At 36.1% G+C, this 23,352-nt stretch overlaps 1 protein-coding gene across 1 annotated transcript in view; it reads left to right on the forward strand.

The window, feature by feature from the left end:
• Gipc2 (GIPC PDZ domain containing family member 2) overlaps positions 1-23,352 on the forward strand; it is an 84,406-nt gene that overhangs the window by 13,450 nt on the left and 47,604 nt on the right. Inside the window, exon 2 of the mRNA XM_027935238.2 lies at positions 19,327-19,512. Coding sequence (XP_027791039.2) covers positions 19,327-19,512 — 186 coding nt within the window. The remainder of the gene's footprint in view (positions 1-19,326; positions 19,513-23,352) is intronic.

A 23,352-nucleotide genomic window follows, 5' to 3' on the forward strand; every position in this document is an offset into this window, starting at 1 on the left:
TGCCATACCAGCCAGACAGTACAGTGAGCATTTGTTGGCCTATTGTCTGTTGTCCAAGCTCTTATGAATACAGGGTTTCTCTTTACATACACATTTCTTTCATTGTAAGAAAAATGGACCTAGAAGATTTTGTTAAGCAGAGGAGACATAAATATGTTTATGTCTTTTTGCTGGAAAACCCTTCATCATTTATTTGGTCACTCCTAATACTGTCTCTGCACCCTGTGCTCTGAAACCTCTTATATGTGGAAGATAACATAGTGGTTAGAAGTGTCACTAACTGTGAGAGCTTGAGCACATTCCTGGCTGCTCATTGTTTCTGTTCCTCATCTGTAAAATGGGGCCAATGATGAGGCTCATTATAAAAGGTCGTTGTGAGGAGCATATGAAATTATGTATGTTTGATCAGTACCTGATATATAGTAGGTATTTGTGAAGTGTTATAATTCTAGAGTTGAAAGGGTTTTTATTGTAATTTAACTTTTTTTTTTTTACTTATTTATCAAATAAACAACATTTCTAATTATTTTTAAGTGTTTTTAAACAGCTTTATTGAGCTATAATTCACGTATCACATAATTTACCCATTAAAAGCATTCAGTCCTAATCCCAGTTATTTGGGAGGCTGAGTTTGAGGCCAGCCTCAGCAATTTAGTGAGAGCCTGTTTCAAAACAAAAATAAAAAGAGCTGGGGCTGTAGCTCAGTGATCCAGGGACTCTAGGTTCAATTCCCAGGACTGCAAAGGAACGAACAAACAAGGTATATAATCCAGTGTTTTTTAGTATGTTCACAGAGATGTGCAGCCATCACCTCAATCAATTTTAGAGCACTTTTATCACCCCAAAAGAAATGAATAACCATTTATTCCCAATCCTCCGTCCTCCTAGCCTCTCCCCACCCCTAAGCTCTCTGGCCCCAGATGATATTTATCGACTTTTGATCTTTATATATTTACATATTTATAACTTCCCCATCCCCAATATAACTTGTAACTAATTTTTATGGAAGGCATGTACTTATCTGGGTGCTTGCTATTAGTTCAGCTCTATGTCAGAAATACAAAGGTGAAAAGACAGCCCCCTCCTCCAGCGGAGTTGGGTTTAAAAAGACAAGTGACATGACAAACTAGTGCAAGGTTTCCTAAAAGTGCCTAGAAAAATGTCTTCTGTTCTCAAATAACTTTGGGAAATGTATTTTGTAAATTCATAGTACGTATCAAAGACTCAAGAAATCTAGTAAAAGTTAAAAAATCTAAGAATCTTGGTGTTTATCATTTCCCACATTTGTTTAACTATGGAACTCTCCATTTCTCCCCTGCATAACACTCCTTAGGCCAATATTTTGAGGCCTATAATTTTTTAAACTATTGATTAAAAAAAAACACAACTCTTTATCAATTGTTTTATTTTATAATAAAAGTTCCCTATTTATGATACTTTTTAATGTTCCAATTAGTAAAGGCTTCTCTTTAACTCATTTAGATCAGCTGTGCCAGGTAGTTTCCATTTGATTCACATCCTCTACTGATCTTTGGATTGTTTGTTCATGTCACCATCCAACTTTGGGCAGGTCTTCTGCTTAACTGTGCCTCAGTTTCTTCATATGAATAGAGGGCAAGTGGACCAGAGCAGTGGTGTCCAAAGCTTGTTGTAGCTCAAAATCACCTGGTCATCCTTTTAAAGAACATAAGTTTCTGGGCCTTACCCTTACAGCTTTGAACAAAGGTCTGAGAATGTTCTAAAAAAAAAAAAAAAAAAAAAAATATATATATATATATATATATATATATATATATATATATATATATATATATACACACACACACACACATATATATATATATATATATATACACACACATATATATATATTTTTAATATTTTTTTAGTTATAGGTGGACACAATATCTTTATTTTATTTTTATGTGGTGCTGAGGATCAAACCCAGTGCCTCACTCATGCGAGGCGAGCGTTTTCCCTCTGAGCCACAACCCCAGCCCTATATTTATTTTTAAAATTTGTTCTTTTTAGTAGAGTCATGTATAAATATTTTGACTTATTTATACAAACATGGAGTATAAAAACTTCCCTGATAGCATTAGGTAGCTGGCCTGTCACCCGTTTGTAGATGAAGTCCTTTTCAAGTGGGTGGAACATTGAAATCCTTGAAATGGTAGAGACCCTGGTGTAATTTAAGTGCTCATTTGGAGAGCACTTCATTCTTTTTAGAAAAGTGCTGGACAGAGAGCTTAAAACTGAAGTGCTAATAATAGTTTCTGTCAATTAGAGATAAATACTAAATGCATTTAAAGTGTTTTTGAACTCCGTGAGGAATTTTAGAAAATATAATTCCATGCATGTAATTCAGTAAGGTACAGTAATATAAACTTGAGATTAAAGTGTTTAAGTATGTTAGCTGTATTTTTTGCTTTTCTGACATCAAATGTAATTCTTGAAAATTTGGCATGGTGGTATCACATAAGCTCTTTCGTTGTTGCTTCAAAGCTTTTGAACATAGGGAGGATAGTTGTAATTAGTTTCTTAAAGTCTATTTCTATTCCAACCTAGTTTCATCTCTTGACTCTGTCTTGGTATGAATTGCAACCTTCCTGTGAGAGCTTCCTCTTCCATCCATCTGTTGGTTCTCAGTTAATGAGAATATCCATAATGTTTGACCAGTGTGACCACCAAAGGAAAGTGATCTCCCTGCTTCTGTGTTTCATTCAATCACTCAAGCTACTAACAGAAATTACTCTCCATAGAACACAAAAGCAGAGCTGCATGGTAAATGACATCATTTTAATTTAAAAAATAATGATGTATGTGGTAAAAATTTTAAAAATGTGGGTCACCTAGAACCACAATTCCCTCATTCTTTTCCAAAGAAGTATTTGCTATGTCTACTTTCTTTTCTGAATTTCTGAAATTCTTTTAAATGCATTTATGTGACAATATGTGCATATCTCTGGATATTACCTTCCCCTATGCTTTTATTTTAAAGCCCAATTAGAAGCATGTTGTACATCTGTTCTTTACAGTTGGTAGTGGCAGAAGAGGAGTGGATCTAAGAAAGAGATGCTGAAGCATGAGAATGGCAGTTAATGGCAGCCTGCAGTGTACTGAGGGCCATTGGGGGGTACTTTATTCAAGGAGAGCTGCTATTATGTCTTCAGTGGTGATGAGCTAAATTTTAATGGTTTCTAAGAAGTCCACATGTCTCCTGAAGGGGTTTCCTGTACTACTACTTTTGCTTCCCTGTTTACCTGAGGATAAACTCCCATCACCTGGGATAACCAAAAGTGTTCCTTGAAATGAAGTACTCAAGGAGAAGTAACTAATTAGCAAATTATTATGGTCCAGATGCTTGTTGAGATAGACAAAGAAAAGTGAAGTGAGGGTGGATGGCTCTGTCACTGCTTCTTTGGGATCCAAGAAACTCAGGAATTCTAGCTGTGCTCTTTGGAATGTGCAGAGTGTTCTGAGGTTTTAGTGATGAAAATGTGGAGCGGGAAGTTGAGCCTTGGATATGACTAATATCAAGGAGATTCTGTGGCTTCTCTGGGTATATAAAAGGCCAGAAGAGACCTTAGAGCTTGTCAGTGATAGAATATTTGCTTTTAGAAACTCTATGACCCTCTGTTACTAGTAGCTAGGAGACTTAACAACTCAAGCATTCAGAAAATGTATTTGCTGTGTATAAAAATCTCCCTGGAGAAAAATCAAAGCGTAAAGTGGCCTCTAAGGGATACACAGTATCAAAGTTGAGGAAATGTTAATTCTGTATGCTTTCTTAAAATGATTTACACATCTGTATATTGTGTTCATCTAGTGGTGGTTATAGGATTGGCATTAACCGCATGCCTTTCATGATCAAGGGCAGAACCTAAACTTAACCTCTTGAAGCTGCTCTCATTTGACAATGGCCATGTGTTCTGGGTGTGGTTCATTTTGGTGGCTGGTCATGATTTTCATTGTTTCTTCTCTCTTTCTGTATTCGTTGAACTTTCCCCTTCCTAGCTTAGTTTGTCTGCCTCTATGTAGATCAAAGTGGGGGATGGAAAACATATCTTGAGAATTAAGAAAAGAATTGTTGTTGGGCTGGGTATCTGGCTCAGTGCTTAAGCACTCCTGGGTTCAATCCCTGGTACCAAAGAGAGAGAGAGGGGGTGGGAGGAGAGATGTTGTAATTGTTGTTGACTACTTCTATCACCCTTATGTATGCTATCTTATCAGAAATTAATTCTTAACAGAACCCCCAGAAATGACTAAAATCCATAGATTAGACAACCGGAGCTCAGATTACAAGTAAATTACACAAGTCACGCAGTCCAGAGGGATGACTTTGACCTTAGGCCTGTCTGAATCCAAAGTCCATGCTCTTTCCTTTACACAATTAAAAAAAAATTTTTTAGTCATAGCTGTACACAATATTGTTTATTTATTTATTTTTTGTGGTGCTGAGGATCGAACCCAGCACCTCACATGTGCTAGGCAAGTGCTCTACCACTAAGCCACAACCCTAATCCTACACAGATATTCTTAATCTTATGTCCAGAGTTCCTTTCTAGTGAGTTTTAAATGATAACACCTTTACTACCCTGAAATGAAAAGAATATTATGTATAAACATAATTTAAAATATGTTCCTTAACTCTAATATTAGAGAGAAATATAGCTTTCAATATACAAATATTTAGGAAAAGTATCCTTGGAGACATAATGAAGTAGTCAAGTGCTTGTATCTATTTTCAGTGAAAATTTTGGATTTATAAAGAGTAAAATTAGGACAATATTCAATATTCAACCAAATGTTAATGTTTCTTTTTCTTTACATGTGACTTTTTGAAATAGGTATAAGAAACATTTGTTCATGTTCACAGAATTACCATAATGTAGCAACAATCGAAGCAGATTAATAAACATGTTTTATGTTAAAAATTCAATATCTTGAACAGCATTGCTGTCAGTGACTTGCTTTTATGAAATGATGAGCAAATCTTGGTAAGTTCTGCACAAACTGGTACAGTCTTTCCTTGAGTTACATGGTAATTGCAGTCCAGAAAAATTAAGAACAAAAATGAGTTAATTTGTAACACAGAATTAGGGTCTAGGCTTAAATAATAAATAGTGTTTTCCTCACTCTCAGTATGAATGTCAAGTAGGACATTTGAAAATCATGTGGAATGCAAAAGAGTTTTTCACTTGGCCAGGCTTCTCAAGTATTGCAATTCATAAAGTATCTTGGCCCCTTTCCAGTTTTCCCCAAATATAAACGATGTCACAAAATCATACAACCAAAAAAGCCCTCACAAAATTTCAACCTGTTTTCTTAGAGAATAGTATCACTCCAGTCCCTCCTCTGCAACAGTGCTTTATCCTGGTTACCTGGGATTAAGTAATTGCCTTACACTTGAAGACAGGAAATAGAACTCCTGTTGGTTTTATCCTTTTAGTTTTAGGATCAATTTTACAGGATTATAATTTGCAAGTGGAGCACATAATTGTTTAAATTGGTGATGTGACAAGCTTTTGTAATGTTTTGAGGTGTCAGATGTTGCTATGGCTTTGGAGAGGCTTACAGAGTCTGGTGGCAGATGGACAGTCAGGGTGGCATGATAGAGGAGCACAGCCTTCGAGGTCAGATGGGGAGGTGAGTTTCAGAGGAGGATGGCATGTCATGGATTTGACTCCTGGAGATTCCACCATCTGGCCTCAATTTTCTCCCAGCTAAAATGTACAAAAAACACCTGCATTATAGGATGTTGTGAGAATTAAATGAAATAGCATATTAGGTGTCCAGAACAATGGTTTAATAAAATGCTAGTTCTCTTTCCCTTAAATAGAATGCTGGATGAAACTAATATTTAAATATTTTCCTTGTAATTTTTCTACTCTAGACCCACACAGTTTTCATTTTCCACCCTTTGCCTAAGCCCAGAAAACAAGGAAGACAAGCTTAAAAGCATATCTCTATATACAGTCTTCAAACTAATATGTCTCAGTGTGGAATTTTGTGTTGTAGTAACTATTCTGGACTCTTCTGGTGAGGGCTTCTTCAGTAAAATTTAGTATAAACCTAGTCAACAAAGTTAAGAATCTCAGTTAAACCTGAAAAATTAAATAAATAAGTAAATATTCCAGTTCATCCAGAATTGTTTTGTATATTTGTTCAAGTTTATTCCCCTAAGCCAAAAATGACTCTTTATATGTATTTCTTTGCTTCATATTTCAGGGCATAGAGAGTACCTGTGACAGAATTTGTCTCAACATTTAGGGCTGATTTTCACTTTTCCCCACATTAAGTCTCCTAGAGTCTTGTTTATTGTGTGTAAGTCATGGGACATTGATATATTCTCCCAAGAAATGCAGGACTGGGGCATTTTTAGAAGGTGACTTTGGTACCAAGGGATAGAGGAAGAATTCAGCCACTGCCTTTCCTCAACACCAAGTCATATGATTTTTCACATCCTGAAATGGGAGCATGCTTATTTGATCAGTTTAATAGGAAATATAGTATAAATATGTGACCATATATATAATTTATGTTCCAAGCCCAGACACTTCAGAGAATAAAAGGAATGGTATTTATAATTACTTTGGGATGACAGGGAAACTGGGGCTAGAAGTTATCCTACTTATAACCAATAAGTTATAACCAATAAAACCAACACATTTCTTGCCTGCTAGAAAAGGAAAAAGAAGAAAAATATAAAGTGAGAAAGTTTATCATACCTTTGTCAATTAGGCACCAATAATATATGAGCCTATTTCCTGGGCAGTGAGGGAGGTTTCAAGGCGTTTGGGAAGGGCAGTGCACATGGTCATAAAAATAGAAGCAGGTAGTAAGGGCGCGGTGTCAGTACCCAGCCTGGAGCCAGGGGACTGGTACTCCTCGTCCTGGCTGTGTTGTGGTGACACATTCCTGGGAGTTGAGGATGGAGCCCCAAGGTAGCCTGCCAACTTCTTTGGGAAGTCTCCTGATCCTGCCTGGTCTCCCTGCCTGGTCGTCTCTCCCACTTCTCTAAGTTCTTTGCCTCCCTCAAAACCAGGAATCCCACAGCCTGGAGTGGCAGTAAAGTGGGCCAGCAGAGGGTGGGATCAGCTGTCTGGTGAGAGTGGGATCAGGGAGCTGGTAATAAACAACTCACAGCAAAGGACAGTCTTTCAGCCAGGGTTGTATCTGAGTATCTCTGAGCCTCTGACAGAGTTCTATTCTTGGCAGCTTCTTTTCACCTTATTCTCTGTACCCATGGCTCTCTGTCCCCAAGGCCGGTGGTGGTTCAAAACCAAGTAACCCCAAGCCTAGAAGAATCCTCACACACAGTCCTGATGGAGGGAAAGTTGTGCATCAGTCCCACCAGCTCTACCCATAGGTTTACTTTCTGTGCTTTCCAACTTTCTAATGAACAGTTTGAGTCTAAGGTGGTCAGTGAATTTGACTCTACTCCCTGCCCCAGAGTTCTTTGTCACCTGTCATCTAGCAAATTCTGTAGTACCATTTCCTAGCGTTTCTCATGAATCCGCTTCACCCTGTGCCCTCTGCCTCTGATAGTTTCTCTAGTGACCTGTTTTTCTTCCATAAAGTATTCATCTTTCTGTCAGAATTTCTGTTCTGGAGAACAGTAAGGAATAGACTGTCTTCCCCCATTGCTCATCTGTTTTTTTTTTCTTTTTCTGAACTGCTGGGGTTCAAACTCACAGTTCTACTGCTGAGCTGCACCCCAGCCCCCTGCCGCTCCATGTTGACACCTGAATGGCTCATCATGCCTGCTTTCCAGTTTTCCATGATTCATTTGGGTGGTTTTTAAATATCACATGCTCCTTAGGCATTTCATTATAAGGGTTTAAGTCAGCCTCTTAGGCTAATTGGAACACAGTGCAATATAAGCATTCTACCAAACAAATTAGAATGTTTTGTTAAGGATCTTTTTGAGATAAATGGCAATATTTTACAAACTGTTAGTGTATTTGTTTAGCTAACTGAAAAAGGTTATTTCACAAATCTCTTTACTGAAAATTATAATTTATTATATTCATTATTATTTTACAAAACACCCTACTGTTCTAGTCTCTCTGTTTAGGTTTTCTCCTCTCTTTACTGTCAAATAGGCGAAGGCTTTTTAAAGAAGATAAATGGTCAGAAAGCTGGAAAATTTGAGACAACAGCTGACAAGGGGGAATAGCAATGATTTATGATGTCTTTAAAATTGGCATGTAACCTTACAGCATTATTAGACTAGGATAAGCTCAGACATCTCTGACTGCAAGAATATTGTGGGAGAGGTGATATATATAGCTACACACATTTGATTTATCTTACTTGTTGGTTTAGTGTCTGGGTCATGTCCACAAAGGAAGACTGAAACCTCTCTGTACTTTTAACCTTTTTTAATGTCTCAAGAATTGCTTTGCAATTTTGATTTTCTTGGATACATAGTTGTTTTGATTAGATTCCAGCAACCCCCTTCCCGCCAAAAAATATTTTTTCAGTTATTCTGGGAAGTCATTTAGTAGATTAAAAATATAAACTAGACTATGTCTTTCATTTGGGGGTTGGGTAGAATTCTTTTGTTATACTATTTTGGTCATTAAAAACACTGAAAAAAAAAAGTAGTTGTACTGGAGAAGAAAGAGTATGAAGAATGATTCACTTTTTATTTAAGGCTTACCACTGCTGACCTAGGGCAGCTAATTTAGAAGTGAATCATTTATAGAAAGTTCTACCCAGTTCGAGGCAGGGCTTTATACAATATCCTCATGAAGGTCTAAATAGAGCATACAGTATCATGTTTCTAAATATCTGTCTTGTTGCCAATTTTATATCTTTTCCAAGCTGTGAAACTTGTTTCTAGATGACTGCAGCTATTGTCAAGGTGAAGGTAAAGGCATTGGATATATAAAATGATATGTATTTTAAAACAAATCTTAGAAATATAGTATATATATTGTATTGGAAAATAATAAGCATGAGAATTTCAATGTCTATGTTTATAATACAAAGAAATAAATGTAACCAGTCAGTTTTAAAATTTTTTAACTGGAAGAAGTATTTAAAAAATTTATTGACAGTGATTCAAATTAAACAGTAATATATTTTTGCTGTTTTGATATTTGTGAAGCCATATAATATGTTTAACTTTTAGATTCCCTTTACAAATAGTTTTTTTTTTTTTGTACCAGGGATTGAACCCAGAGGTGCTCAATCACTAAACCACATACCATCCCTGTATATTTTTTTGAGATAGGGTCTCACTAAATTGGTTAGGGCCTCACTAAGTTGCTGAGGCTGGTCTGAAATTTGAGATCCTCCTGCCTCAGTTTCCTGAGTTGCTGGGGTTATAGGTATGTACCACAGTGCCTGGCTACAAATAGCTTCTTTTGCAAGCTGTCTTATTCTTTTTAGGTAGCAGGTGATTTATGAAATAAACACTTTATTTGACTCAATGTAGAGCATAAAACTATATAGTCTCTGCCTTCCAGGAGTTTTAAATTCAAAATTGAGTTTATATTTGCATGGCAGCTAGTGTCATGGGTTAGAAGAAGTCCCTAACCTGGATTCTAGTTTTGAGTGCCATTAACTAGCTATGTGAACTTAGCTCTCTTAATGAGTTAGAGTTGATTTTCTTTTCTGCATAGGGCATAGGGATACTTTCTTTCATGCCTGACTTATAAGAATTAGTTGAGCTAGGCATTAGAAAGTAACAAGTGTCCTGGATGATGATCCTTAGATGTCAGAAAAGCACTTCAGGGAAAAGAGCTTAAATTTGGACAACCAGTGTTGAAGTTCCACTTGCATTATGTGACCCTACACAACCATTTTCTCTAAGCCATTACGAGCTGTAAAAAATAGGTAGGACTGGGTATATAGCTCAGTGGTAGAGTATGTGGTTATCATTCATGTGTGAAATCTGCGTTCAATCTACCCAGCATCAAAAAAAAAAAAAAAAAAAAAAAATGGTACAAAGGTTGACCAGCCTTTATCTGAAATGCTTGGAACCAGAAGTGTTTTAGATTCCAGAATTCCATTTTTTTTTCATTTTGGAATATTTCCATATGCATAATAAAGTAGTTGGAGGTTGGGACCCAGGTCTACCCTGAAAATTCATTTATATTTCATATACTCTGTATACACATAGACTGATGGTATTTCATACAGTTTCATGCAATTTTAAATATTTTTGTGAATGAAACTAAGTTTGCGTTGTGGAGTATTTCACCTTTGGCACCATGGTGGTTCAACAAGAATTTTTGGATTTTCAAATATTTTGGATTTTGCATTTCAGTCTAGGGATGTTCTGTGACCTAGAACTGTAAGGTTAAATGAAGTAAATGTGCAAGTAGCTGATTGCACACAAGTAATCATCGTTTCTTGTACCTTAATAATTAATATTCTTTTTATCCTTGCAGAACTTCATCTCCCCATTTTTTGCTTTCACAGTAGTTTAGTGGAAGTGGGAACCAGTATTCAAAATGCAGTCTGTGAATATAATTGAAAAAGTTTGAGTTATAAAAGTTCCTATATACAACACCTTTACCAAATATTTTGGTATTGTGTAGCTTATGACACTCTAAGATTTTTGGAAGTATTTGAGTAATGTAGTTCTTTACATGTGACATGGCTGGGGATGATCTTGTCTCTTCAAGTACTCAAGGTAAGTGAGTAATCTTCCCCACCCCCAATAATTATTTCATTCTTAAATTCAAGTTGGTTTTAATTTTTACTATTTTAAGGGCAATTACCTAGTTGGAGGAAAATAACATTTTTTTTTTTCTCTTTGAGAAAGCATTTTTGAGGCTTAAATAAGAACAGCCCAGATAAAACCTTAGTCATTAACAAAGGAAACATAACCCAAGTGTTTTCTTTTTATATGTAAAGATGTGATAATAACTCCTGAGGAAAGTAAGGTCTAGTTAATATTATACTAGGCTTATTATTATGTAGTTTCTTTATTTTCTATAATGATTTTGACTGATATTTGTATAATGCTTATTTGAGATAAAGTGTACAAAGGAAGCTTCCTGGGAAGATTGAGATAAATGAAAGTCATCGTATAAAAATTTACCAGTGGGCTAGGGTTGTACTCAGTGGTAGAGCTCTCGCCTAGCATGTGCGAAGCCCTTGGTTGGATCCTCAGCACCACATAAAAATAAATAAAGTAAAGGTATTATGTCCAACTACAACTAAAAAAAAAATCTTTACTAGTACTTCCACTTTTGGCAGTTGTAAGGTAACTGTCCTGATTACTTGTATTTATTTATTAAAAGTATTTTTAGTTGTAGATTGACACAATACCTTTTATTTGTTTATTTATTTTCATGTGGTGCTGAGGATTAAACCCAGTGCCTCACACATGCCAGGCAGTGCTCTACTGCAGAGCCACAAGCCTAGCCCTAGTTACTTGTATTTAAAATCACATCCACGATTAACATTAATTCCAGCTGAACAAGCTCATATTTTTTTTTTGCAGATATCTTTGGAACATGTAGATTATTTGGCCAGCTCAGTTTCTATTTAAGGAAAACATTAAACAAACGAAATTTGGAAATGGACTTCCTGAAGTTTCAAAAATGATTTTGAGCCAGGAATGGTGGTGCACACCTGTAATTCCAGTGGCTATTGAGGCTGAGGCAGGAGGATCACAGGTTTGAAGTCAGCCTCAGCAGCTTAGGGAGGCCCTAAGCAACTTAGCCAGACCTTGTCTCAAAAAAAAAAAAAAAAAAAAAAAAAGCTATGTTTGGGAATGTGCATCAGCATCCCTGAATTCAATTCCCAGTACCAAAAAGAGAAAATACTGTCCATGAGTTATCTTTCAACAAAAAGTTGAAGGAGGGCTGGGCCTCTAGCTCAGTGGCAAGTGCTTGCCTAGCATGTGTGAGGCACCACATTTGATCCTCAGCACCACACAAAAATAAAAAACAAATAAAATAAAGGCATGCTGTCCATCTACAACTATAAAGAAAAGTTGAAGGATAATGGGTAATACAGTTTATGGGGAAAAAATGGAATTTATCCTAGTTATGATATTAAAAAAGGAGAAAACTGTAATATCTTCAGCAAAAGTCATGCAATTTAAGCTCTCAAGCATATTATTGTTTAGGAAGCAGGTGCTTATTTCAGGAATAATGATAAAAACTTTCAGAGTTTATAAAATACTTTTTATATATAGTCTTTTATTGAATTTTTGTAATAATTCTGTGATGTAGCCCAAGCTTTACTAATGTCATGATATACGTGTGGATCCAGGAGGCCGAAAGACTTGTAACATACAGAATTGGGACTAGGCCCAGGTTCCTACCTTTTAATCCATTATTTTTGTCTCTTGTCTTTCCTTTTATATTTCTTCTGTTTACCAATCATTATAAGGACAAGATAATTCCTAAGAGATTGATTGATTTTACTGATATTTAAAGTAAGGGGGAGGAACTGACTGTTAGAGGATATAGAATAAGACTAGGAGGGAGAATATGAGGTACTATAGATACATAGTACCTCAGTGCATTAAAAGAAACACAATTTACCATGCGCTTTACAAAATTTTTTTAAAGGGTAAAATGAGATAAATGGAACTTTTAAATTGTGAAGAATTCTAAAGATACAAGGAATCATTATTCTATCAGGAATCTTTTAGTTGAAAGCAACAGAAAATCCCACCTAGAAAAGCTTAGTGAAATAATTGGCTTATGTGACTGAGTATTCTGGGATAAGCCTGTACATCAGATGGTATGTTTTCAGCTGAAAGTAACAGAAAATTACCTCCTCAAGCTGGCTAAAACAAGATAGTTTATTATTTTGCATAAAAGAGAGTTAGTCATCAAGGATCTAGGCATACTCCATTTCTTTGGTTTTCCATTTTTGGCTTTGGTTACTTTCTCAGCTAACAATAAGACAGTGATGCCTCAATGGTAGTGAAAGTTTCTAGACCACTTCCAGATAAAGCAATATCCTGGGGGGGGGGGGGAAGGGGTTGTCTCCTTTTTCTTTATATATCTTAAGAGCAAAAGAACTTTCCAGAAGCTTTCTGGACGTCCTCTTCTCATGGCTTATTGGCTAGTATTGAGACATACATCTGTCTACTCCTAGATCACTACTTAGACTAGCTAAATGTTATGCCTGGAACAGGGGATGTGAATACTTTTCCTCCTAAGCTCATGGGAGGTATATATACTGAGGGTTGTATTATTAGGGAAAAGAGTGGAGTGCTGATTGTATTTAGGTAAGATGGGAATCCAGAGTCTTTGTCCACTCTGTCAGCTTTATCTCAGGCTCACTCTATGGTTTGTGAGCTGGAGTTGGGGAAGTGGAGGGAGCAGGGATGGAGAGGCATGGGAGGTGTGCCACCTTTTAATAGCTTCTGTGGAAAACAAAAGATTCTTTCTCCAGAAACCCCAACAAATTTTTTCTTGAATCTTCTTGGACTAAATTGGATTATGACTTAATCAAGCCATTAAATGTATTAAGTTTAATCATGACTCAATCTCAATGGAACTAAGGGTGGGGTCACTCCCAAACTGCCCTGTGGCTTAAATGGAGAAGTTGCCAGAGGAAAATCAAGCGAAGGGGAATGGTTCTGTAGCTATTGGTAACCAGTATAGTAATGACAATTCAAGGCCCTCCATCTTGTAACCCCAAGGGCAATAGCTTTCTACTTTTATTAATCTCTCTCTCACTATACATAAGACAGTGATAGGCATGTGAAGGACAATAAGATAAAAATCCATGTCAACTAAAAGTTTACAAATTAGCATGTGGTAGCCCTATAAGAGTAGTATAAAATCTAATAGGTATGTAGAAAATGAAGAAAGAACATTATTCTAGGATAGTAGTGGATAAAATTAGTTTAGGCTTCATTGGGTGGGGAAGGTGTTGACAGACATATAGAAGTTGGGTTCAAGGTATGGCATTTTTTGCCTGAGAAAATGATATGATCAGATATAAAGAAATGGGAAAACACAAAGTATAATATTAATAAAGACATGCAATTTTACAACTGATCTGTCTATATATGGTTAATGAATACTTTGTGGCTTGCTAGTTTAAATTGAGAAAAGACATAAGAGTAAATACATACCAGATCTTAAAAGCCTAATACAGGGGCTAAAGTTGTGGCTCAGTGTAGAGCACTTGCCTTGCAAGTGTGAGGAACTGGGTTCAATCCTAGCACTACAAATAAATAAATAAATAAATAAAGGCACTGAGTCTATATACAACTAAAAAAAAAAAAAGCCTAATACAAAAATGTGAACTATATTTATATGTTTAAATTATAATATTTTGGTTATGTTAGGTTATATAATTAAACTATAAATTAAATTAATTTCACATATTTCTATTTACTTTGTTGTTCTTTATTTAAAAAATTTTTTATGGACCTTTATTTTATTTATTTATATATGGTGCTGAGAATTGGACCCAGTGCCCCACATGTGCAAGGCAAGTGTTTCACCACTGAGCCATAACCCCAGCTCTTTTTCTTTATTTTTAAAAATTCTTTTTATTACTATTTTAAAAATTTTGAGACAGTATCTTGCTAAGTCACTGAGGGTCTTGTTAAATTACCGAGGCTGGCCTTGAACTTGAGATCTTCTTGCCTCAGCCTTCCAAGTCACTGGGATGACAGGTGTGTGCCACCACACCTGACTTTACTTTTTTAATGTGGCTATTAGAAAATGTAAAATTATGTGGCTAACATTATATTTCTTTTGGGAAATACCACTCTAAAAAATGAAAAATCATGAAAAAGAATCCATTTTTCTTATGAAAATAGGCAATGATGATGGTAAAGCACCTAATACAAATACCCCAGAATGTGTTGAGGATTTCATGAAAAACATAGAAGTTATTTATTATATGTAATGGATCAGTCGTTTTCTTTATATTGCATGATACCTTGCCATGCATTTGCTTTCCTAATCTTTTTGAATTTAATTTATTTCCCAGAGTGTAAAAGATAAAAGGTATTACATTTACTGCCTTTTATCTAACATATTTTTAATTTGGAAGCACACATTTCCTAGAGGAATGTTTTTACAACATTACCAACTCACTGTTTCTTTTCTTTTCTATCATGTTTCCTTCAGTTTTACTTATCTATCTATCTATCTATCTTTGGTGTTGGAGATTGAGCCCAGGGCCTCATGCATGCTAAGTATGAGCTCTACCACTGAGCTATACCCCCAGCCCTTATGCTTCTTTTCAACAGTAAACATTGACTCTTGTGTGTTAATTGGATAAAGTCACAATTTTCTCATCCACAAAATGAGGATAATAAAATCTAGCATGCATGTGTGCCATGTTAGATGAGGTAAGTGAATATGCTATGTTAGACATTGTAGGAGAGAGAAGAATGACTAAGATCCCCCTCTCTCAGCAGAGTTAGAGTGACAAATACGTGTGTTAAACTGAGTGGACTTCAGACAAGGTGACTCAGTCACTCAAAGGAAGCGATAGATTTTATATTACATGAGCAAAATGGAAAGAGTGATTATTAGGTTTAGACTCCACCTGGGCAGTCACATAGGGGTGGAGTGGGTTGTTCAGGCAGGCATTTTAGATTTTGAATACAGTAACTATATGAGAGTTTAGGAAAATTCATGGTATGTATTTTAGGTTCCTTTTGGTTTAAATATTTATGGATTTTATTATATTACATTTGGCTCTTTATTGCCTTACTGTACCTCAGTGGACCATCTACCAGCCTGGGAATTCCTCCTGTATAGGGATTATGATATTCATCTGTGTCCAGCACAGAACTTGGCAAAAACCAGGTATTAAATGGGTATTTAATGAGTAGATGAATGACTAAAAACTGTGAAGCCTTTAAAAGATGGTGTAGCGCTATATTTTTTAGTTCAAAATATAGTATCTATGACGATATTTTGAATTACTTTTCTTCTTTCTTTCTTTTTTCTTTTCTTTTTTTTTTTTTTTTGGTACTGGGGAATAAATCCAAGGGTGCTTTACCACTGAGTTACATCCTTGGATCCTTTAGTTTTTTATTTTGAGACGGGGACTTGCAAAATTGCTGAGGCTGGCCTTGAACTTGTTATCCTCCTGCTTTAGACTCCCAAATTGCTGGGACCATTGTGCACCACTGTGCCTGGCAAATCCAGGTTTTTTTTTTTTTTTTTTTTTTTTTGGTGCTAGAGATTGAACCCAGGCCTCATGCATGCAAGGCAGGTGTTCTGCTGCTGAGGTGTATTCCCAGCCCTGTGTTTGAATTTCTAGACCTTTGTCACATACTTAGAGATATCTTTGCTGAAAGATGTGCATATATATAGAGTGAGTGGTAGATTCTTATTCTCACGTGATGAACTGCTGCTCAGAAGTCTTGGAGCTTTAATTACCTGCTGCTAAAGGAGGGCTTTTACTTCACCTCCTAGTGGCCATCACGTTTCTGTGAGTTTTCAATACAACTTCCCTTTGATCTCTGTTCAGTGAAGGATATAGCTGGCTCCACTCCTTTTATTAAAAAAAAAAAAAAAAAAAGAAGAAGAAGAAGAAGAAGCCTGCCTGCCAACTTCTGGCTGCTTGGAAAGGAGTGTTATTCTGCAGGGGAGGAAGCATAATGGCAAAGGGTTCTATCTACAGGAAATCCAATGTTTGCTCTGCAGAGAGACATGTGATAAATTGAAAGAAAGGAAGTGGCTTAGTAACTAGAAGGTCAGTTTGTGTGAGATTTCCTTTTTTGGGTTTCCTCCTATCCTGTTTATATCATTATGTTTTAATCTTTTATTTCCTATTTAACTGTGAAGTTGCTTTCATGTTAGGGGTGTTTGAGATATGCTTTGAATATGATTGACAGATTCACTGAAAAAAAGCACAAGGAGAGAACTGTTTGTTATTTCTTCTCACTTCCCACGATTTTGAGAAAGGAGTTCAGAAAAGCTGTGAATAATCGCTTTCCCCTCCAACCACTTAAATTGGTTTTTGTCAATGGACTGATTATGTCATTGATTTTACAATTACAAAAAGAAGCCATTCTTGGCCTACCTAACTTTTTACCCGCTGGGAATATTACAGTTTTTACAGTAGAGGATATTTGTAAAAACTTATTGGGCACAAGGCTGAATGTATTTTACCCATTCTAGGAACACAGAGAGTTAAATGAAAGGCTCCGGAAAGACCAGGGTGTAAAGAGGAAAGGGTGGGGCATTAGTTTTTCCCTTAGGCATTCACTGTTGTATGTGCAGGGGTCTTTTCCTTGCCTAATTCCTTTGTTGACCTTGTAAACTTTTAATTGTGTAGCAGAGAAAGCTTTGTTTTATGAAGCTCTTCTAAATTAGGCACAATTATTACTATTATTTTTGGGGTATGGGGGATTGAACCCAGCACACTTTTACTACTGAGCTATATCCCTGTCCTTTTTATTTATTTATTTCTATTTTGAGAAAGGATCTTGCTAAATTGCCAAGGCTGGACTCAAACTTGGGATCCTCCTCTTGCCTCAGCTGCCTAAATTGCTGGAATGCCAGGCATATGCCACCACGCCTGGCTAAATCAGACACATTTGACATGGCCTAAAAAGCCATTTGATAAATAGGAATTGCCCCCTGATTTTGAGCTTCATGAGGATTATGGAGGTGTTAAGGCTTAGGGTTCTGGTGAGAACTAGGAATGGTGTAAAACTCAGGGATACAGGGGGGGTTGAGAGTTGAGGGCTGGAGAGAGGCTTTGGGATGAAGGTGCTGATCTGGGTGTGGTCTTATAACAGTGGGCCACTTTATTATCTGAATATAGTCCTTGTTGCTCTGCCACTTCTTATTTTTAAGATGTGTTTCTTTCTCTTCCTCTCACCCTCCCTGTTCCTAATCACCCCCTCATCCTAATCTCAGGGGAAACAGAATTATCATTTCTCTCCATCAAGGGAAGGGTTATCTGTCCTTGAGCACACACCCGTCACAGGAACAAAGTAATTCACGCTTGAGGATGGCACCAGAAGATATAAGAAATGACTGTCTTTAAATGAACAAGTGAATTACAACTCTAGACAGAAAATGTAGCCTTTGAATCATCTTTTAAAAACAAGTCTGTTCCCGCTGATGGGGAGAATCACAGCCTCTGGGACAGGAGTCCCCTGCTTTTCTCCTTTGCTACCAAAGCAATACAACTTCTTTTTTCTTTTTCAAAACCTTGTCTTCATTATTGGATTGGCATGGGGATGAGGACTCAGCTTTTGCTAACAGTGACACATTAAACCAGTGACAAATTCTCAGCCTTTCCTCTCTTCCATAATTTTGTATTTGGACTCCCAAATTACCCAGATTATGGTTAACATAATTAAGAGTGGCACTGCATATTTTAGTAAAATAAGTCATATTTCTGAAGGAAAATGAAGTCCTATAGAGATTTGCCAAACATAAGGAGTCTCTTTAAAGTGTTCATGCAGTGTTCTGTTAAGCTACTTTTTTGGTTACCTTTTTACTATCCTGTGAATTTGGATAAATTTCTTTAACTCCTCCAAACCTCAGTCCTCCTTTTTAAAGTTAAGGGATTGGATTTTTCAGTCTTTAAGTTTTAATTTAGCCCTAAAACATTTCTACTTTTCACACCTCATTCACTAATGGTTTTTTTTTTTTTTTTTTTTGGTACTGGGGGTTGAACCCAGTGACATGTTGCCACTCAGTTTCATCTCCAGCTTTTTTTATTTTTTTATTTTGAAACAGAGTGTTACTAAGTTGCTTATGGCCTCACTGAGTTTCTGAGACTGGTTTTGAACTTGGAATCCTCCTGACTCAGCCTCCCGAGTTGCTGGGATTACAGGTGGTACACCACTATGTCCAGCCATGAAAAAATTTTTTTAAGCATTGTAATGCAAGATAAATAAAAAATTTCTTTTTAAAAAATATATTTACCAGTTTTCACATGTGGGTTTGCCTGTATTTTCATTGCCATGTGTGTATCATGCAGAATATGCGTTATGCAGATCTTTGGGAATATAGTCTTTTCAACCTTGTAAATAGCAGATCTTATAGTTGAAAACACTTTGAAGGTGAAGAATCTCACCTCGAATCCTTGGCTTTGACAAGTACTGACTTTGTGACTTTAGACAACCTAGCTTTCTAAGCCTCAATTTCCTGTTTGTGATATGGAAATAACATGGTACTTTATAAAGCTACTGTCAGGCCTATGGGAAACAGTACATGTTACCTAATGTCTCTATATGAAAATGAGTTTCAGATTTTGTCCAGCCAGCATACAAACATGTTTTATGTGTAGATTTAGACATCATAAATTTAGGACTATTTCACTCAATGTTTATCAAATAAGTTAATGACCAGAATATTTTTCTAATAGAAACTAACTTAATATATTTCTTTCTCTTTGTAGATCTTATATTGTACTTTAAACACACCTAAAATTGACATGGAAAAACTCCTAGGAGGGCAATTAGGTCTTGAAGATTTTATATTTGCCCATGTGAAAGGACTAAAAAAAGAAGTGAATGTGTATAAATCTGAGGATTCACTTGGACTCACCATTACAGATAATGGTGTTGGCTATGCTTTTATCAAGGTAAGTTAAAAAGCAAACCAAAACAGTGTGACCTAATTGAAGTTAACATTTAAGAAAAATCTACCAGGTCAATGACAGTTAGAAATGATCTTCAGAGTGAGAGGCAGCTCAGCAGGCATGCATCAATTGGTAATGTTAGTTTTACTTTCATTTAAAAAAAATGTTCAAAGACATAATTTTTTGTTTACCCTTCCTTTGAATTTCTTCCCTTTGGTTTAAACTTCCTCTAGAATATAGAACTTACTGAAAAAGAAAGACTGTTCCTGGTGCCTATTCATTATCCATGTAAGTTTTTCCAGGTTTGCAGCTCTAAAATCAGATGACATCCATGCTGACATCCAGTGATGAGGGTTACTTTTAACTGCACAGATTTTCAGCTATCTTATTTACTTCTTTAAAATTGCTCTTCAAAATTACACAAACGGTATAATTTCTCTGTTTAAATACAAAGAAAGTAATATAGAGAGACAAAGGCAAGAGAAAGAAGTTTGAAATGGCACAAAATTTTTACGAACTCAGGAGTAGTAAAAAGGTAGATGCCTCTTTAAAATAGTTCTGTTGTAATGAGGACAGTTGTCACCTGACATCTGTGGGGAGATTGGGGATGCTGAATCTTCAGATGCTTACATCTTGCATACGTTATTTGCATATAACTTATGGACATTCTCCTACATACTTTCAATCATCTGTAGATTACTTATAATTCTTATAAAATTTAAATGTTATGTAAATAGTTGTTGTATTGTTTGGGGAATAATGACAAGTAAAAAAAATCTGTACTTGGTCAATACAGAAGCATTTTTTTTTTTCTTTTGAAATGGTTTCCTGCTATGTTGCCCAGTCTAGCTATGAAATTCTGGGATCAGATGATCCTCCTAGCTTGGAGTTACCATTAATTGTAATAATAACAGCTGACTTATATCAAATGCTTACCATGTAATAGGCACTTGGCATACATTTTTTAATTTAGATATCACAATAATTCTATTTGTTGATATTATATTTTTTCTTTTTTATTTATTTTTATGTTGAGGTGTAAGAACTTTTTTCTTTTTTCTTTCTTTTTGTTTTTGTTTTTTTGGTACCAGTAGTTATAGTACCAGTTGTTACATATAAGTGTAGTACAGGATTGAACCTAGGGGCACTTAACCACTGAGTCACATCCCCAGCCCTTTATATTTTTTATTTTGAGACAGGATCTCGATAAATTGCTTAGGGCCTTGCTAAATTTCTGAGGCTGGCCTTGAACTTGCAATCCTTCTGCCTCAGCCTCCTGAGTTGGGATTACAGGCATGTGCCACAGCACCTGGCTGAGATGTAACAAATTTTTAATGTACAGCTTTAATGAATGTTTACATCATAACACTTGTGTACCTATCACACAGATCAATGGAAATTGTATTTCTACTGCTCTGAAGCCTTTCTGTGCTCCTTCTCAGTAAATACTCTCCTCTCCACCCCTTTGGGGAGAGTTGTAGCCCTCTTTTGACTTCTGTCACTATTTGCTTCTTGAAGTTTATACACTCTATTTTTTCTGACTTCTTTTGTTCAACATGATGTCTGTGAGATTTGTCCACAGGAAGGTAATATTAGCAACTCTTATCTTGCAGATGTAAAAATAGGATCAGGAAGGTTAAAGTAACTTGCCCAAAGTTGTACAGCTGGAAAAATTCAGGATATGAATCCCAAGAAGCCTCACAGTGGGCCTGGAATTTCTGTGCACTGAGCTAAGAATTAGTGGTAGGCTGCATGCAGCACAGCATGTTGCATGTCTTTATTTTGTCCAAATCTTGATTTGCTGATGCATTGTCATCATTAAAGAAATAGTCTTAGGAAAGTTATCTTCCTAACTAAATGATGCTTCAACTACCCACTTGATAGAATGGCTATTTTTAGCTCTGCAAAAGATATGACTGTGCTGAAGGTTGAGTGGGTGACCAAATGGAAAATCTGTGAGTTGGGAAAGTCATGTGGGATTATCCAAGGGAAGCTCAGGACATGAGGCATATGCAGCAGTGACTTTCTAATGTCAGCAGAGAAGGGCTTGGAAGTTTTGCAAATATGTGTGGATTTTTTAAATGTTAGCCTCTGACGTTTGTAGCTCGCATTTCTTTCTTTCTTTTTTTTTTAATGCCTTGTCTAACATGTGCCTGCCTTAGAGTACTAGTCATTAACCCTGTGGAGACCAAGAACCTGGTAGCAAAGGAGAAAGTGGAACACAATCCAAACAGCAAACATGGAGTTCACTTTAAAAGAGAGATTCATATCATATTGTATACTTAGTTTATAAAAATTTTAAAAATGGGATCATTTCAAACATACAAAAACAGCATAAACATATAAAGAACTCTTGTATATCATTTACCTAAATATCCAGTTTCTACATTTGCTTTATTTTCTCTTATATACATTTGTGTGTGTGTTAGTATGTATATGTGTGTGTATATATGTACACATATATATGTAGTACTTGGGATATATAACATTTATATAATACTTTAAAACTAAGCTGTAGTTTACATTTCAGCTTCAACAGTTTTCCTAATAGTGTCCATTTTCCCTAGTACAGGTTTAATCCAGGGTCATGATTTTCGTTTGTTATGTCTTTTTAGTCTTTTAAAAATTATTATAATTATTAACACAGTAATTGTACAAATTAATGGGCATTACTGTGACATTCCATACATGTATATGTTGAACTCTGATAATGTCCTCCCTGCTTCTCCTACCCTACCCCAACTCCCTTTCTGGACTTTCATAGTCCTACTTTCAGGTCATCTATTTTTCATTTCTACATATGAGAGATAATATGATATTTGTCTTTTTTTGTGTGTATAGCTTATTTCATTTAGTCATGATGTTCCACCCATTTTCCTGAAAACGGCAGGATTTTATTTTTCTTTATGACTGAATATTACTCCATTGTGTCTGTGTATTTTTTTTAATCTATTCATCTATTGATGGGCATCTAGGCTAATTCCATCTCTTACTATTTTGAATTGTGCCACAATAGACATGGTGTGAAGTTATTTCTTTTGTATGCTGACTTCATTTCCTTGGGTTATATATCCAGGAGTGGGATAGCTAGATGATATGGTAGTTCTATTTTTACTTCCTTGAGGATCCTCCATACTGTTTTCCATAGTGACTGTACAAATTTACATTCCTACAAACAGTATATAAGGGTGCCTTTTTTCCTACAACCTCACCAACATTTTTTTTCCCATACTGGAAATTGACCCCAGGAGTGCTCTACCACTGAACTACATTACCAGGCCTATTTATTTTTATTTTGAAGCAGAGTTTCTCTTAAGTTGCCAGGATTAGACTGTAACCTGTGATCCTTCTGCTTCAGCCTCCTGAGTAGTTGGTGTGTAACCCTGCACCTGGCTTACTTTTTTGATAGTGGCTGTTCTAACTGGGATGAGATGAAATCTCAATGTTGTTTTGATTTGCGTTTCCCTGATGGCTAAAGATATTGATCATTCTCATATATTTATTGGACATTTGTACTTACATTTGTGAAGTGTGTTTTCAGATCATTTGCCCATTTATTGGTTGGATTATTATTTTTTTCTTATTGTTGTTGTTAAGTTTTTTTGATTTTTTTTTTTTTTTTTTTGGTGTGTACCAGGGATTGAACCTAGGGATGCTTGACAACTGAGCCACATCCCAGTCCCCACTCCTCTTTTTGAGATAGAGTCTCACTAGGTTGCATAGGGCCTTGCTAAGTTTCTGAGACTGGTCTTGAATTGCCATCCTTCTGCCTCAACATCCTGAGTTGCTGGAATAACAGGCATGTGCCGCTGTGTTTGACTTGAGTTATAGTAACCTTATGTC

Source organism: Marmota flaviventris, chromosome 10 (assembly GCF_047511675.1).
Source record: "Marmota flaviventris isolate mMarFla1 chromosome 10, mMarFla1.hap1, whole genome shotgun sequence".
Taxonomy (NCBI): Eukaryota; Metazoa; Chordata; class Mammalia; order Rodentia; family Sciuridae; genus Marmota; species Marmota flaviventris.